Source organism: Buteo buteo, chromosome 7 (assembly GCF_964188355.1).
Source record: "Buteo buteo chromosome 7, bButBut1.hap1.1, whole genome shotgun sequence".
Classification (NCBI taxonomy): Eukaryota; Metazoa; Chordata; class Aves; order Accipitriformes; family Accipitridae; genus Buteo; species Buteo buteo.
This window is the reverse complement of record NC_134177.1, coordinates 38,961,030-38,975,496: the sequence shown is the minus strand read 5'-3', so window position 1 is coordinate 38,975,496 and position 14,467 is coordinate 38,961,030. Positions and strand designations below refer to the sequence as shown.

Genomic DNA, 14,467 nt, shown 5'->3' with positions numbered 1-14,467 from the left:
GAGTGACAAGCAGCAGATTAGACTTAACACTGTGCCAGTTTCAGTATGGGTGACCAAGGAAATTGTTGCTTCTGGGTGTTCTGCCTGTCAGTTTTTCAGCAGCTTTATATGATGCCAGTTTAAAGCTTGCATTTGGTTTCTTGCTGAAAAGAGGAGTATTGTGGGGCTCCTGTGGTTACTCTTGCAGAAGAAGAAAGGCCAAGAAGTAACACTTTACAGGGAAAGAAAAGGCGGGGGGAAGATAACAATCCATAATGGGTGAAAAGGAAGGCAAGATGGGGGTAAAAAAAAGTAATGTGAGAATGCAGTGAAAAAGAAGAGGCCAGGCAAAGGACAGATGACATTAAGAACTAGCAATATTTTATTTCCTCACCTTGTTGGAATTCAACTGATCTGCAAATCATTACTTAGGAGGTTTCTCCAAACCTCTTGTAAAGTTGCTTTTTTTGTGTTGCTACTAATTTGTAATATCCGGAGAAATTATGGTGTCGTGATCTTGGAGCTGAGTTAAATCCTCTACTCTTGAGTATTTCCTTGCCCTGTTGACATTTTGATGACACTTCACTCCAACCCTTTCTTAGAATTCAGAGAAGAAATGTGCTGCTTCCCACATGTTTCTGGAGGCAGGGTATGTGAATGCCAATCTGTGTGGGTGCGACACGGGGCAGCAAATACAAATACGATTTCAGCTCAAACCTGACTTGCAGCTGGAGCTTTGATAAAACTTTCATTTGTCCCCTTGGCCAAAACTGTTATAATCTCAAAATGGCAGCTGGTTTCCTCTTTGTTTCCCTGCTGCACACCCCAACCTTTCCCCCAACCCCCTCCCTGTTTGGTTTTGGGTTGGTTTTGTTTGGTGTTTTTTTTTTTTTTTTTTTTAAATCTGGCTGTCTTCTACTTTATTCTTTCCCAATTGGTCTTTTAGCTAATTATTCAGTCTCTGATCCTCAGAAATACTGGAGGAGGGTATTAAAAAGTAAGTAAAGCTTGATGACTGTTATAGAAGAAAATTAGTACATGCCATTGACAAATATTCAAAGCTCAGTTACAGGAGGAAAAAGATTTAAGGAAGTCCTGAGCTGATGAACTGACTTGCTTTTAAATTGCTTTGTGTTGATTTAAAGAAAAACTAAAAAAAACCAAGAAGCAAAACCCAAACCACACACACACACACACACACAGACCCAGAAACAAACAAACAAAAAAACACAAACCCCCCAACCAAACACCATAATATTGTGTTTATAATTTGATTTGTAATACAAAATAATTGCATGAAAAAATGCTATGGCCTGTTGAAAGGTTTTCTCAGAGATGTCTGTTTCTGTACAGGTAATTAAGTAATGTATTTCAAAAGGACACACTGAATGACTTGATGAACGCTTGCATGTCATGGCTTATTGCTTTTGTGCTAATAGTGGGACTCATGCCAGGAAAAGCTGATATCCTGCAGCTGATTTACATTATCTGTTACTTTTAGAAAAACTTAATCTTGCCATTACATGATTCTGCCACTGCCTTTTATCTGTAATATTTTGTGATCACACAACACACCTGAGAGTGTGTAGCACTCCTGCGTTCCTTGAAGAATATTCTGGGCTTTATGGCAGGTGATAACTCTGTGTTCTCCAGGTGCAGAATGCAGGGAACAAGCTGGGTAGACGCTGTGATATGTGCTCGAATTATGAGAAGCAGTTGCAAGGTATCCAGATTCAGGAGGCTGAGACAAGAGACCAGGTGGGATTTCTCTTCTAGCTTTAGCAAGACTTTTGCAGCTATTCGAACTACTAAGGATGCAACAATGAACCATCTGCTGTTTTATTCATTGGTTTTAACCGAACAATGTCAGCATACTTAAAATCTGGATAACTTCTGACATATTATTGACATAACCTGATTTGTTATTGGTATGTGGTCATGAGCATCACATGTACATATTTCTTAAAGTGGTTCTCCAAGGTGAATCCTTATCCAGTGCTGTAAGACCATGCAGTAAAGGCATTGTTGTATAAAAGTGGTGTGCTCATGCCGAAGTCAGTATCTTTCATAATTTATGTTCTGAAATGCTTGTCATGCATTAAATTCTATTATCTTTGCTAATGCAAGAATTGTTAACAGCAAAGGACAAATTAGAGGACCTCATCCTAGCAGCATAAAATGACTGTAAAGTGTTGGAGGATGTTTGTTTCCTGCTGTATACTGAAGAACAATTTTCACGTGGGTATGAAAGGCATGAGTCGCATTCTGCTTTGAAATAAGTGATTGAAGCCATTACATGGCGATGGTCCAGTGCGGTTTGATGTGCCGCGTTTCCTTATAGGTGTAATCTGTGATGCAGGGTGTTTCAGAACAACAACAAAAGAACTTCTTGGTTGCATAACGTTTTGATGGATTTTGTTTTGTGGTTTGGGGGTGTGCTGGGGTAGGTTGTATTTGTGTTCAGGAAATAAATGCTCCCCAAAAGAATGGAAAATTAAATTATTTGTTGTAACAACACAGGTGAAAAAGCTGCAGGTAATGCTGAGGCAGGCTAATGATCAGCTGGAAAAGACAACAAAAGATAAACAGGAATTGGAGGATTACATGAAACAAAGTGCTGAAGACTCCTCTAATCAGGTACAAGCATTTCATAATCAAGATGGTAGGAATCACAAAATGTTATTCAAAAGAATGTTAACAAGAACTCATCTTCTGTTAGATATGAGTGGACTACCTGCTGTAGAGGCAAAAAAAAAAAGAAAAAAAAAAGAGAATTTATAGGGTTAGTTGTGCTCCACCTGAGCCTGCCAGTTTCTAGATAAGTCCGACATGTCTCTGATATCATGTTATCCAATTTTGGCCCTAAAGTTTCATCTCTAATCTTGAAATCCATTACAGAGGTGATAACTGGAATTTGAGTAGTGTTTGAGTCTTGAAGTGACCTGTGTATGAAATCTCCCAAATGTGCAAAAGTAGCCCAGTGTTCTTGGTCACTGTCCTTATCAGTAGAAGAGTAGTACTAATCATACTACTTGCTCTCATCAATACTTGTCACCTAGTTAATGGACTTGTGGTGAAGACATACAGTTAATGTGTAGCTAAGCAGGCAGTTAACAGTAGTTGGTCCAAAATATGCACTAGACTTCTTTAAAATAATAGCCTGCTGAGAAGATTTTTCAGTTTGAGACTAATACGTAACTCTCCTGGAACAATGGAGCCAAATAGGACGTGTGGTAGTCATAGCTTTAAAAAAACAACAACAACAAAAAAACCCCAAAACCACAAAACGTCACAGTCTTTGGCCTGTTAAAGGTTACAGGATTAGGTAAATGCTGTGTACAAGACATTGAATTTACTTCACTTGTGCTGGAAGACTTTCTCTCTTCCACCCCACCCACTGTCCTTAGTAAGAAACAGTAGTCATTAGACAAAGTCTGTCTTAGATGACAGGAATATGTTTATACGTTCTCTCTTTCGGCTGTACCAGGGTGCTCTTAAGTAATGCTTATCTTACTGTTAAGCATGTGTTGTTGTAGAATAACTTAATTGTAAAGTTTTTGAAGATCTCTGCTTTTGGATAAAGGTACAAAAAATTACCTTAAAGAAAATGCTGAAAACTTAGTAGCTCTATAGTTTCCCCTTCAGTGTCTCTGAACTGGCTTACATTCAGGTTTGATTAGAATTAACTGTTAATTTGTTGTTTAGAGTTTGTTAAATAGAATACAAGTATATTATTGGTATAGAAGCACAGCATCTCTTCTTACTGACTTGAGCTGCATTACAGCTTTACTGAGTAAGGAATTAACAAAATAAACTTTAGTGGATTAGTTTGAAATTTCAAATTATTGAAATTTCAAAGTATATATTAGTAATGATAAAGAGAACTTCAATGGTTATTTCTTCTTCAAAATCTGTTTCATGCTTTATATCTTTGTCTGTGTGGGTTTTCTTTTTTTAAGATCTCTTTGCTTATGGCTAAATGTCAAAAGTCAGAGAACTTCCTCAGTGAACTGCAGCAGGCGTTTTCACAAGCAAAGAGAAGCATCCAGGAGCAAATGGTAAGACAGCTTAAGCCCAGAGATTACTTGAACAGCACTGTTTGTCTAACCTTTGGAGCTCAATGTGTTTGTAAAAGGCTTTGTCTTGCTCCCCAGCCAAGCTTGGCTAGAGAGAGCTGTGCATCTTAACATGTAAAGATACTGATCAAGTGAGCTCTGATAGCAAGTGCTGGACCTGTAACAGTTTGTAGGGTCAGTCTGTCATACTTTCTGTGTGTATGCATATTGATTAATATGGAGATCACTCATCAACTTCTTTTCCCCCTTATTCATTATGTACATTCCATGCCCATTTAGTATCTTATTTCACCTCAGATCTGAAGACAGAATAAATTTTCTCAAGATGATTTTTTTAGGATTCATTGCAAGTACCATCACTAGTGAATATTTTCTTGAGTTTGAGATGAACGCTCAATGTTTCTACAGGTCAGACTTTAAATATCAGCCCTAACACCAGGAAGAGATGTCTATGGGAACTTAATTTTTTTAAACTATTTTGAGCATCTTGTAGGAATTAAGCCAAAGAATAGGAATAGGACCTCATTTTCTAGGGCAAAACAAAGTTTAACTTCCTTAGAGCAATTCATTCCCTTCTGTATTAGAATCAAGTTTCTTCTTTTTTTTTCTCCCCTGCACAGCATTGTGGAGACTAAGAGCATTCATTCTCATGAATCCCAGTATTGCATTTCTGCAGTCTGGGATTGTCTGTAGGACATCAGGACATTGCTTGCAGAAATGTTCTGTTTGATGTTCTGCATGAAAGCACACCTAATGGAGATGCAGGAGATTCAGTAAATGTATTGATCTGAATATGCTTTTCGTGCTGTCCACCTATGATACAAAGGGCAGCTTCTGCCAGAGTTCAAGTCCCTGTTTCCCTATACCAAAGCAATCATTCCTCTGAGAAAAGTTCACTGGATTTTTTTTTCTTTTGTAATGCAAGCAAAACTATGTTTTCTTTAATGCTTTTTTTTTGTTTCATAAGGGGTCAGCTATTTTGATGTTTTCCTCAAAAGGCAGTGGGAGGCAGACACCTACCACTGAAAGTTTCAGGATGAATGTTTTAAGATTTTTTTGAATAACCTGATCTTACAGCTGAGTTGTTAGGTGATTTTAATAAACATCACTGCCAGTTCCCAAAACCACATGTGATTTTCCTCCCCTGTCCCCCCCTTTACGAGCACACCTAGCTAATGGATAAATACGGAAGAAAACTGGGAGACTTAACAATGCTATATTTATCACTTGCTTCCTCCTATCTGCCTGTACAGTTAAGATTGATCTTGCCTTTATTTCTGGTGCATAGACCAGGCAAGAGAGAACTGATCGTGTTGAACCACATGATCATTTTGTTTCCCTTCTTTACAAAGAGTATCAATTCACCAGGCTTTTGAAAGCAAAGCTAGTAAATGGATCGTGAAGAGATCTGAGCATGACTCTAAGTGAGAATTTATGCTTTTCTTTGCATTGGAGGCTGTCCTCACACAGTCAAGGGAGCAGGTTTCAGAAGAGTTGGTGAGACTGCAAAAAGATAATGAAAGTCTTCAAGGAAAACACAGCTTGCATGTGTCTTTGCAGCAAGCCGAAGATTTCATTCTACCAGAAGCAGCAGAGGTAAAACACTTTAAAATCATTAACACAAATAATGCACATGACTAGATCTCACTGGAACAATCTTCTTTATCAAAAAGCTGACTCAAATAGCACAACGAACAATAATCTGGATTTTAACCCTGTAAGTATATGATGTACAAAATTAGCAGTCTGATCCCACTGTGCCATGAGCATGCTTCAGAGTATGAATAGATAATAACAAAATGAGTTAACTGTGGCCTGACATACTGTTGTCAGTAGAGCATGGGTTTATCCCAGTTCAGCTAGTGTAAGCTGTATTTTGCAACTGGGCACACAAGCATTCAGTCACCATGGCTCCAATGTAGATATTGATTCAATAAATTAAGCTAAGTTAGTCACTTTAATTTCTGTCCAGGCGTTAAGACCAGTAATAATCCTGAGCCTTGAATAATGATAAGCCTTGTCATCCTCTTCATGGCCACGCCCTTATGCTCAAGCACGTCAAGATTAAAAGATTGTGGGGAGTGAAGGGCAGGGGGAGAGGCTCATAACGCTGTGGAGACACGAATCGTTACGCGTTCTTCATTTACTATGGCCAAGCAAACTATTTGCGATTTTGTTTTAATACCTTGCTGGATGCAAGATCTCGTAAGGTGGGACAAACCTCGGGGTAGCATGACTTTGGCTTGTATGCTGATAAACACAGTACTGCGTGTATCCGAAGATCATAATACAAATCTTTGCTAATCATTGATTCAGGAGCTCCGTGAGCTGATTTTAAAATACCGTGAAGACATAATTAGTGTGCGGACAGCGGCGGATCACCTTGAGGAGAAACTTAAGGCGGAGATTTTATTCTTAAAAGAACAGATTCAAGCTGAACAATATTTGAAAGAAAATATAGAAGAAACTCTACAGCTGGAAATAGAGAATTGCAAAGAGGAAATAGGTGAGCAGGGGTAAACCAGTCTCAAAACAGGAATATTAGAAATCAGTAAGATAAGTGAAGACTTGATTTTGTGATAAGTAGATCTATCTGAATTTTAAATACTGTCCATTTTTGATAGCAGATACACCAAAGCTGTGCAGCTGAAAACAAAAGTACAATTATTTGTTTATCTTTGAGGTACCTTTGATATAGCACGTGCTTAATTCTCCTTTAAATATTAACAGAATTAAACAGGGTATGTCCAGTTTCCTGTGTTTTTCTTGTACTTAAGCTTTAATGTTCTTGTTTTTCAGCTTCCATTTCCAGTTTAAAAGCTGAACTGGAAAGAATAAAAGTGGAAAAGGAACAGGTAAGGAGCCCTTTCACTGTGGGATTTTTGTTTTAAACAAAGAGAATAGGGTGATTTTTTTTTTTCTGCTAGTTCTACCAGTGACACTGTGTTGCTGTCTTTGACATCAACCTCTTCACATCAGAGAAAATGAACATTTTTCCTATCTGCCTTTGAGGTGTCGGTAACACTTAAGATATATTTTTGTGTGATGTTTAGTATGCCCAGTATTGGGAAGGAAAGAGAGCTGAACGAAGGAGAGAATTCTGAAACATGTAACTTTATTGTTCCTCCATCTCAACATGCCTGTGGGATGCTGCAGGGCTGGCTTCTTTGCATAGATAACCTTTCCTTTCTGTAAGAAGGAACACCAGTCTATGCATTTGCACAATTTTTTTTACTGAAGGCACTGACACTGTACTGGACACTCTCAGTCTATTGCAACTCTTGGTATCAACTAAGAGTGTGGTTGCACCTGCGTTGTAACTGCACCTGTGTAGCTTCTGTGACCATTTCAAAGGAAACACATAAGGTCATGCCTGGAACTTTGAAGGACAGAATAGCTGTATTGATGCCAGTGTAGGACTGGGACACATTCATAGTTCTGTTCCTTAAAAGGTGTTTTGTCTGTTTATTAATCTGTAACCTAAATATTGGGTTAACTAATTCCTAACTAATATTAGGCTACTTAATAATAACCTAAATGTCAGGTTTGGCCATTTCTCCCCAGCTCCAAAAAGAAATAAATTGAGAGAAATAGATGTTATTTAGGCATTTTCTGTGTCCCTAGGAGAGATTATTTATGTGTATTTCTCAGTCCCGGGAAAGACACTTAGGCTATACTTACTGTGTGGAGGGACTGTGAGAAATTGAAATGTTAGGAAGTTTAGTTAATACTTTTTTGTTGTTATTATAATATAGTTGGAAAGTTCTTCGCAGGAAAACCTGCAGCAGCTGGAGAGTCTGCAGGAAACAAAAAACACTCTAGAAGAACAGCTGAAGAAGGAGACCGCAGCAAAGGTAGCTATGATGTCTCGGTATGAAGTATATATGCATCTTAATGATGATCAAACTGTGGTCAGAGAATGTGTCGCTATGTAAAAATGAAAAAGGAAACTTTTGAATGTTGGTAAGATTCTGGCAGTGAAATAGTGTCCACTGGATGCGGTTTAAATCCTCATCCCAATCACTTTGCACTTGGATTTGTAAAGCAGTTGATCTGAATTGCTGCTAACTTGAATATTTTTTTTGGATTGTCTTCCAAAGTTAGACTTCAATAACTTTTCTGCATATGGAAAGCTGCCTCACTAACCAAACCTTGGTTTGAATGCTTTGATACTTTTGCATAAATGTCATATTGTTCTTGCTGCAGGAAGGAGCCCTACTTTGGCAGGCAGACGAATGAATTGTGATCTGATTTCTCTTTCTCTCTCTGTTCTGTGTGATATTTTTTTTTTTCTCTCCCCTCCCCTGCTTCTCCCCCCAACTCTTTTGACTAAAACTCAAGACAGCAAGATAGCTATATTTTCACCAGCAGATTATTGCCCTTCATCTACCGTCATGTTTCATTAAAACTCAAAAATCTGCTTTTTTATTTTGAGATCCTTGGGCATAGTGCTGTTAAAAGACATGGGGCTTTTTCATACTTTGACCAGTCTAATGAGGATGTTTGTCTGATGGGTATGTCTGATGGGTATGAGCCCCTGATTTTGCAATTAGGAAAACTGAGGTGTAGAAAGAGTGATTGGTTTAATTTCTTGCCAGGACTTTGAGAATAACCATGCTTCTTTGCTCTAGTATAATGCTTTAATCAATTTATACAAGCTTCCCCTTTTTTATTCAGTTTAAGCATAGCATAAAGAATCTCTTTCTCTTCAGGCAAACCTTGAACAGCTGGTATTTGAAGAGAAGAATAAAGCTCAGCGGTTGCAGACTGAATTAGATGTCAGTGAGCAAGTGCAGAGAGATTTTGTAAAGCTTTCTCAGACACTTCAGGTAAGGGAAGTGCAATCAATTTGTAAGGTGCTACTTTTGTTTCTTTACTTCTCCAGAGCTGTGTAAAATAAGAAGTAGCAGTTGCAGATTTTCTTACATGGGTGTTTATGAACTATTTTAAAAGTTATTAGTATAATAAACTGATTAAGTATTCCTAGTATAATATTAGTATTAAAGCCCATTGGGGATTTTATTCTGATTGCTTGATTCCAACCAATTCTCAGCAGCAAAGATACACAATTATTGTACTAAAAGGAACTGTAGAGAGCCATAAATGATGGTATCTTTAGACCCTAGTATTTCATTGTCCATCTCCTGATGTTTTTCTAGTATGTTACTTTTCATAGCAAATCATTAGGGTACAAATATTTGAGGACAAAGTAAGGAACTTGTACTGTTTGATATGAATATATGAAATGGTTCTTCATGTTATATTTACTGCTTTCTATTTATACTATCTAAAGTCTTATCCTTGCTGTTGTCACTGTTGCTATACTTGTATTTCCTCCAAAAAATGGAACCTGTGGTTGGCGATGAGATACCAAGAAGTGGCTGAAGGAAGGAGTTTTGGCAGGGCTGTTCATTGATGCTAATTCCAGTTTGTCAGGCTGATTTATCTTTCTGTTAACTGTAGAGAGCACAAAGGGACCTGCAGTTTTTGTGTTGTGGAGTGGCGAACTGTGTCCTCAGGAAGCCAGGCTAGACTGGTCTCGCCTTCAGTGTCTGTGTTTTTAGAATTTGCATCCCCCCTCACATTCCACCTCACTAGAAATCTTCCTCACAGAGGTACTGAATTTCAGCATTCTCTCTGAGTTTTTGGCCAGTCTATTCAGTGAAATTCAGCAGAATTAAAAAAAAAAACAGATTTTTTGAGTCAAGTGTTCAGATTTATTTGGAAAACTAAAACAGGACTATAGGAGGTTGTTTACTAGACAGAGTTTAGCTGGATGGACAATAGGCAACTGTCCTCTTTTTTTTTCTGGCTGTTTCTGGAGGAGTAGGGTGGGACAAAGGAGACCATTGAATTGTCCTGGCTAGTGAAGTTGCTTCTTGCTTGTCATCATCCTCTCTCTCTTTTGTTTTTGTTGTTGTTAAGTACTGCATGTGCTGGTTTAGGCAGTTCTTAGAGCAAAAACCTATGTACCACTTTGAAGACCTGTGGCACATTCCAAAACTTGCAGATAGCTTAGTAGGCCTTCAATAATGAGCTCAGTAAGAGTGTTTTTGTGTATTTTGTGTTTTCTTTCTGCCCCTAAGCAGTTATTACACATTAGTTTCTCAGCAGTTAGCGCTTTCAGTTTAAACAATGGTTTGTGCCATCTCCACCTTATATAGTACAAGATCTGCTGTGTAACACGAGAGATTACCATCGAATAAGGATTTTGGTTTCTTGATAGCCAGACAGGGTTATTTCCTTCCTTGACCTTGTCAGTGGAGAGCCTGGGTAAGTATCACTTGTGTGAGGTGTCCACTGGCCAAAATAGGTATCAGCAATGCAGAGGAAGGGCTAAAAATCAATTAACAACTAGTTGGGAATTTACAAGTGAAAGCCCAGATCCTAATAGAAAGAACATGAAAGTTTGAATGTAAAAAAAAAAAAAAAAAAAAAAAGTGATATCTGCATTGATTTCAACACAGTTCTACTGGGCACTTCTTTAGCATATAAGAAATAGCTAAGATAGATGATCAGAAAAGCAAGAAACAGGAGCGACCTTGGAAATGGGACATTTCCTCCTAGAGCATTTTAGCTTTGATCTTGAGAGGCTTAAAGTCATATTGTTAGGCAGGTCTGTACTTCCTTTACATTCTTTCTGTGGAAGTTTACATTGCTTTGCACATCTTCTCTGGTTTGCCTGGCCAGAATGGTGTCAGTGACTGGTTATTAGGCAAAACATAGAGTGATGATGAAGGCTTGCTTGAGCCCCCCAGAAAGTGGCTTTTTCTTGTAAAACCACAACTGCCTTATGTCTTCCTTCCTCCCATTCTCGGTTCTAAATTAAGCTTGTGCTCCTTCATGCCTTGCATTTTTCAGTGAATGATAATTTGATATCTATTCTGCTTGCACAGGTACTAGGGATTGCTAATGTGGCCTGTTGGCTTAGTTCTGGTTATGGGTCTATGGTCTTGCATCGGCACGTTTTACTTAGCTCAATTGCATCTGTTGGTTTTCTGTAGGTGCAGCTGGAGCGGATCCGGCAGGCAGATTCCCTGGAGAGAATCCGTGCAATCCTGAATGACACAAAACTGACGGACATTAATCAGCTTCCTGAAACATGACACCCTGATGAGCGGGCTCCAAGGCTGCATTTGGGGTTTTTAACTCATCTTTATAGCAACATTAATTATTATTTAACTCTAACCGAAAGAGCAGAAGACAACAGAGGGGAGCAATGACTAAGTTTTGTTTCTAGAGGGAAAAAGGTTTCGTACTGGGCAGGAAGAGAGCACAAGGGTGACTTGCAGTGTAGGAAGGAGAACTTTCTAATGGAAACACTAATGAGCGTGGTGTTTCGTGTTCCACTGAGTGGGATCAGTCCTTACATTCTGAAAAACTTCCCCTCTTTCAGCCGACTTCGTAACCTAATATAGAGTTTTGGAACATTTACCCCCTGTCTTTCCCTCTTTCCTTTCCCCCCACTACTGTGATCAAAGTAGCTGCTGGAAACCATATTGTCCCTCCAAAACATTGAAGAGCAAAGTGGTTGAAGTTTTTCTGTTTGAATAGTCAGTAACAGTATTCAGCTAGCAGAGAGAATGAGGTGTAGAGTATGCTGTATGAATATTTTATATTAAAATATGACTTTATTAGCAGGACACTGGATATTGATCTTATTTCATAACTCAGTACTTTTTTTCTTTTTTTTAAAACCATTGACTTTGTGTTGAAGAATCTGAATGCTGCTGAAATGTGGTGGACGTGAGCGAGCTGTGTGTCTCCTGAACAGATAAATGCTAATCCAAAAAAATGAAAAATGTACTGAGAATTTAGCTCCTTGAAATTTTTCCGTTGAATTCTGATACTTAAAGAAAAGCACAAGGAATGCACTGTTTTGTAATCTCTTTTCACAAATGTAATTTAGAATATGGAACTACAAATGGTTCTTTCTCATCTCTAAAGCTAAGCAGTACCTGTAATCCCTTCTCTGTGTTTAAAAAAAAAAAAAAAAAGGCGCTAGTAAAAATCCTATGCATTGTCAGAGTATTGGCATGGGGTTTATGCAGGTCCGCTTTGCTCCAGTGGATGACACCAGATGTAAAGTTGCTAGCTTTCACTGGGAAGTGTCAAGGTAAGGTGCTGAATAAAGCAGTCAGCTTGACCCACCTCTTCTGGGTCAGCTTAATAGTATGCAAAACAGTGATTGCACTCTCGATCACAGAGCACAAATGCAAAAGAGCTGCATTATTCTGCTGGTTCAAGTTTGAAAGGTACAGTGCATCTCTTACTTTGAAGTATGGTATCATGGTATTGCTCAGAGTTGACTCCTACACTGTCCCATATTTCTATAACCATACATTTAAATTTCACTGTGTAACATGACAGCAGAGGCAAGGAATTCTTGTGATCAGTCAGGTGCTGGGTTTAGGTTTCTTGTTCTGTAAATGTATGGCAGTAATATGACCATTCCTCCTCCTTTTTCGCCTTTTGTTGGAGTTTCATGCACACAGTTGGATAGTAACGGTTTCATGTATGGCTGTACGTGTTGATAATACTGGTGGTGGTGCAAATTGAGTTCTTGAACTGGCCCCTACTTACAACTCAAGTAAAAGAAAGGAGGCTGAAGGAGCAGATCAGTACTGCCCAAAATTTGTAACTTAGACTTTCTTCCATTGCTTATTGTTTTTTCTTTACAAACTTGGCCATAGATCTGAAGGTGATGAAGAAAACCAGAAGTGATGGAAAATGCTCCAGACTGTAATGCACATGACTATTTTTAAGTGCTTAAATCCATTTTGAGCAGTGTATATCCTGCTACTAACATAAAGTTAGAACCGATCATTTTGAAGAGGAATGCCTTAAAAACAGCCAAAAAGAAGCATACAAGCTCAGTTTCTTGTCGCTCATTGCAAGAATTAAAGCATTTTATTCACCCTAGCAATTAACTCCTTTCGTAATCCTGACACCCAAAAGCCATTTTTCGTACCTTAGTAATGACTAGACTACTAGATGGCAGAGTTGTCATCTTCTTAAGATGATGCTTAATTTCACTTAAAAGTGAAATTGAAATGTGGCTTAGGTTCGTTATTAATTGGCTATTACCAGATTTGGGGGTTTTTAACCTTTCTTACTATTTGCTGAACTGTGAGGTGACAGCAGCTGCCTCCTGATGTATAAATCCAATACCAGATGTTTCGCCTTCAGTTTTCCAATGGTTAGGGTCCTATTCTGTTGAGTAAACTTTGGAGAAAAAAATATAGGCCTTTATTAGGAGCTGCAGAAGGAAAACCTTTTTCCTGTGTTCCCTTCCTTCCCAAAAACCAACTTGTAACTGGCTACTGATACCTAACCTGTGCAGCGGTGTTTAAGGAAGCCTATTGTTGCATGGCAAAATTACAATAGATCCTATACATCTCTTCAGCAAGCTGAACACTTGCAAAACTGCACTTGAACACTTACGCAGACAAAGAATTTTTGATTGAGTTTCTGCACCGTCCTCCTAGTGCGAGAGAGCAAGGAAAGTGGCTGTTAATGGCCTTTCAGCATCCCTTTCCGGTCCATGTGTCAGTGCCCATTCTCAACAGTCCTGCCTTCTGTCTGCTCTCAATACCCGTGGCTGTAGCTGACCATTTTAGATTGTTTCAAATAGTACAGGGCTGGTGTGGCTTTTCCTTAGTGTATTTTTACAAATTCTTGACATGGCTTTCTATAGGTGTTTCTATAGGTTGTCAGATTGCAGATGATGGCTGCATGGTGTCTTTCTGCAGTCCATAGGGCAAGACAGGTGAGTGGGCAATCAGTTTGTGATCTTTCATAGACACAGTAACAAATGTTAACAGTTGCCCAATGGAGTTCTGCACGTGTGTGTGTGTGTGTGTTCGTGTGCATGCTTGTGTATTTTTTTTCAGTAGGCAGCGATGGCACGTTGGTCTAGTTAGAGGAGGCTGGAGGCACATGCGGTAGGGCACGAAGGGGACTGAGATGAGAACCCACCTGAAGGGGGTGGTGCTGAGTACGGGCTTCCTTGCTTTTAAACCAGTTCCAGTGAAGGAACTTCCTTTCGGTTTGGAAAGGAAGGGTGTGCAGTTGCTGTATGGTCGTTTTTCCTTTCTACCACCTTATTCTGTCATGCGCCTGAACACCTTTACTCCTGTTTAAGTACTAGCTGTGACCATTTGAGAGTTGGAACGCGAGTGCCCTTTTTCACCAACTGCTGGAACTTAAGATCCTACCTTTTTAACAATTTCTTATTTTGAAATGGGAAACCTGACTGTTCACAGCAGTGGTGGGAGATGTGCTCGCTACAAACAGCTGTCCTGCTGACCCAGAGGGGCTGTCCCTCTGGGGAAGGAAAGCACAGCTTCAGAAGCACTAACTCAAGCTTCTGCTGAAATCAAACTTAAACTTAAAGGGGCCTTTAAAAACAA

The 14,467-nt window shown here is 39.0% G+C and overlaps 1 protein-coding gene across 1 annotated transcript in view; it reads left to right on the top strand.

The window, feature by feature from the left end:
- Positions 1–14,145, top strand: part of RABEP1 (rabaptin, RAB GTPase binding effector protein 1) — a 52,996-nt gene extending 38,851 nt beyond the window's left edge. Inside the window, exons 10-18 of the mRNA XM_075032500.1 lie at positions 1,633–1,737; positions 2,500–2,616; positions 3,939–4,037; positions 5,511–5,651; positions 6,372–6,561; positions 6,855–6,910; positions 7,811–7,909; positions 8,768–8,884; positions 11,060–14,145. Of these exons, the coding sequence (XP_074888601.1) occupies positions 1,633–1,737; positions 2,500–2,616; positions 3,939–4,037; positions 5,511–5,651; positions 6,372–6,561; positions 6,855–6,910; positions 7,811–7,909; positions 8,768–8,884; positions 11,060–11,161 (1,026 nt within the window). The 3' untranslated portion in view covers positions 11,162–14,145. The remainder of the gene's footprint in view (positions 1–1,632; positions 1,738–2,499; positions 2,617–3,938; positions 4,038–5,510; positions 5,652–6,371; positions 6,562–6,854; positions 6,911–7,810; positions 7,910–8,767; positions 8,885–11,059) is intronic.
- Positions 14,146–14,467: the final 322 nt, after the last annotated feature.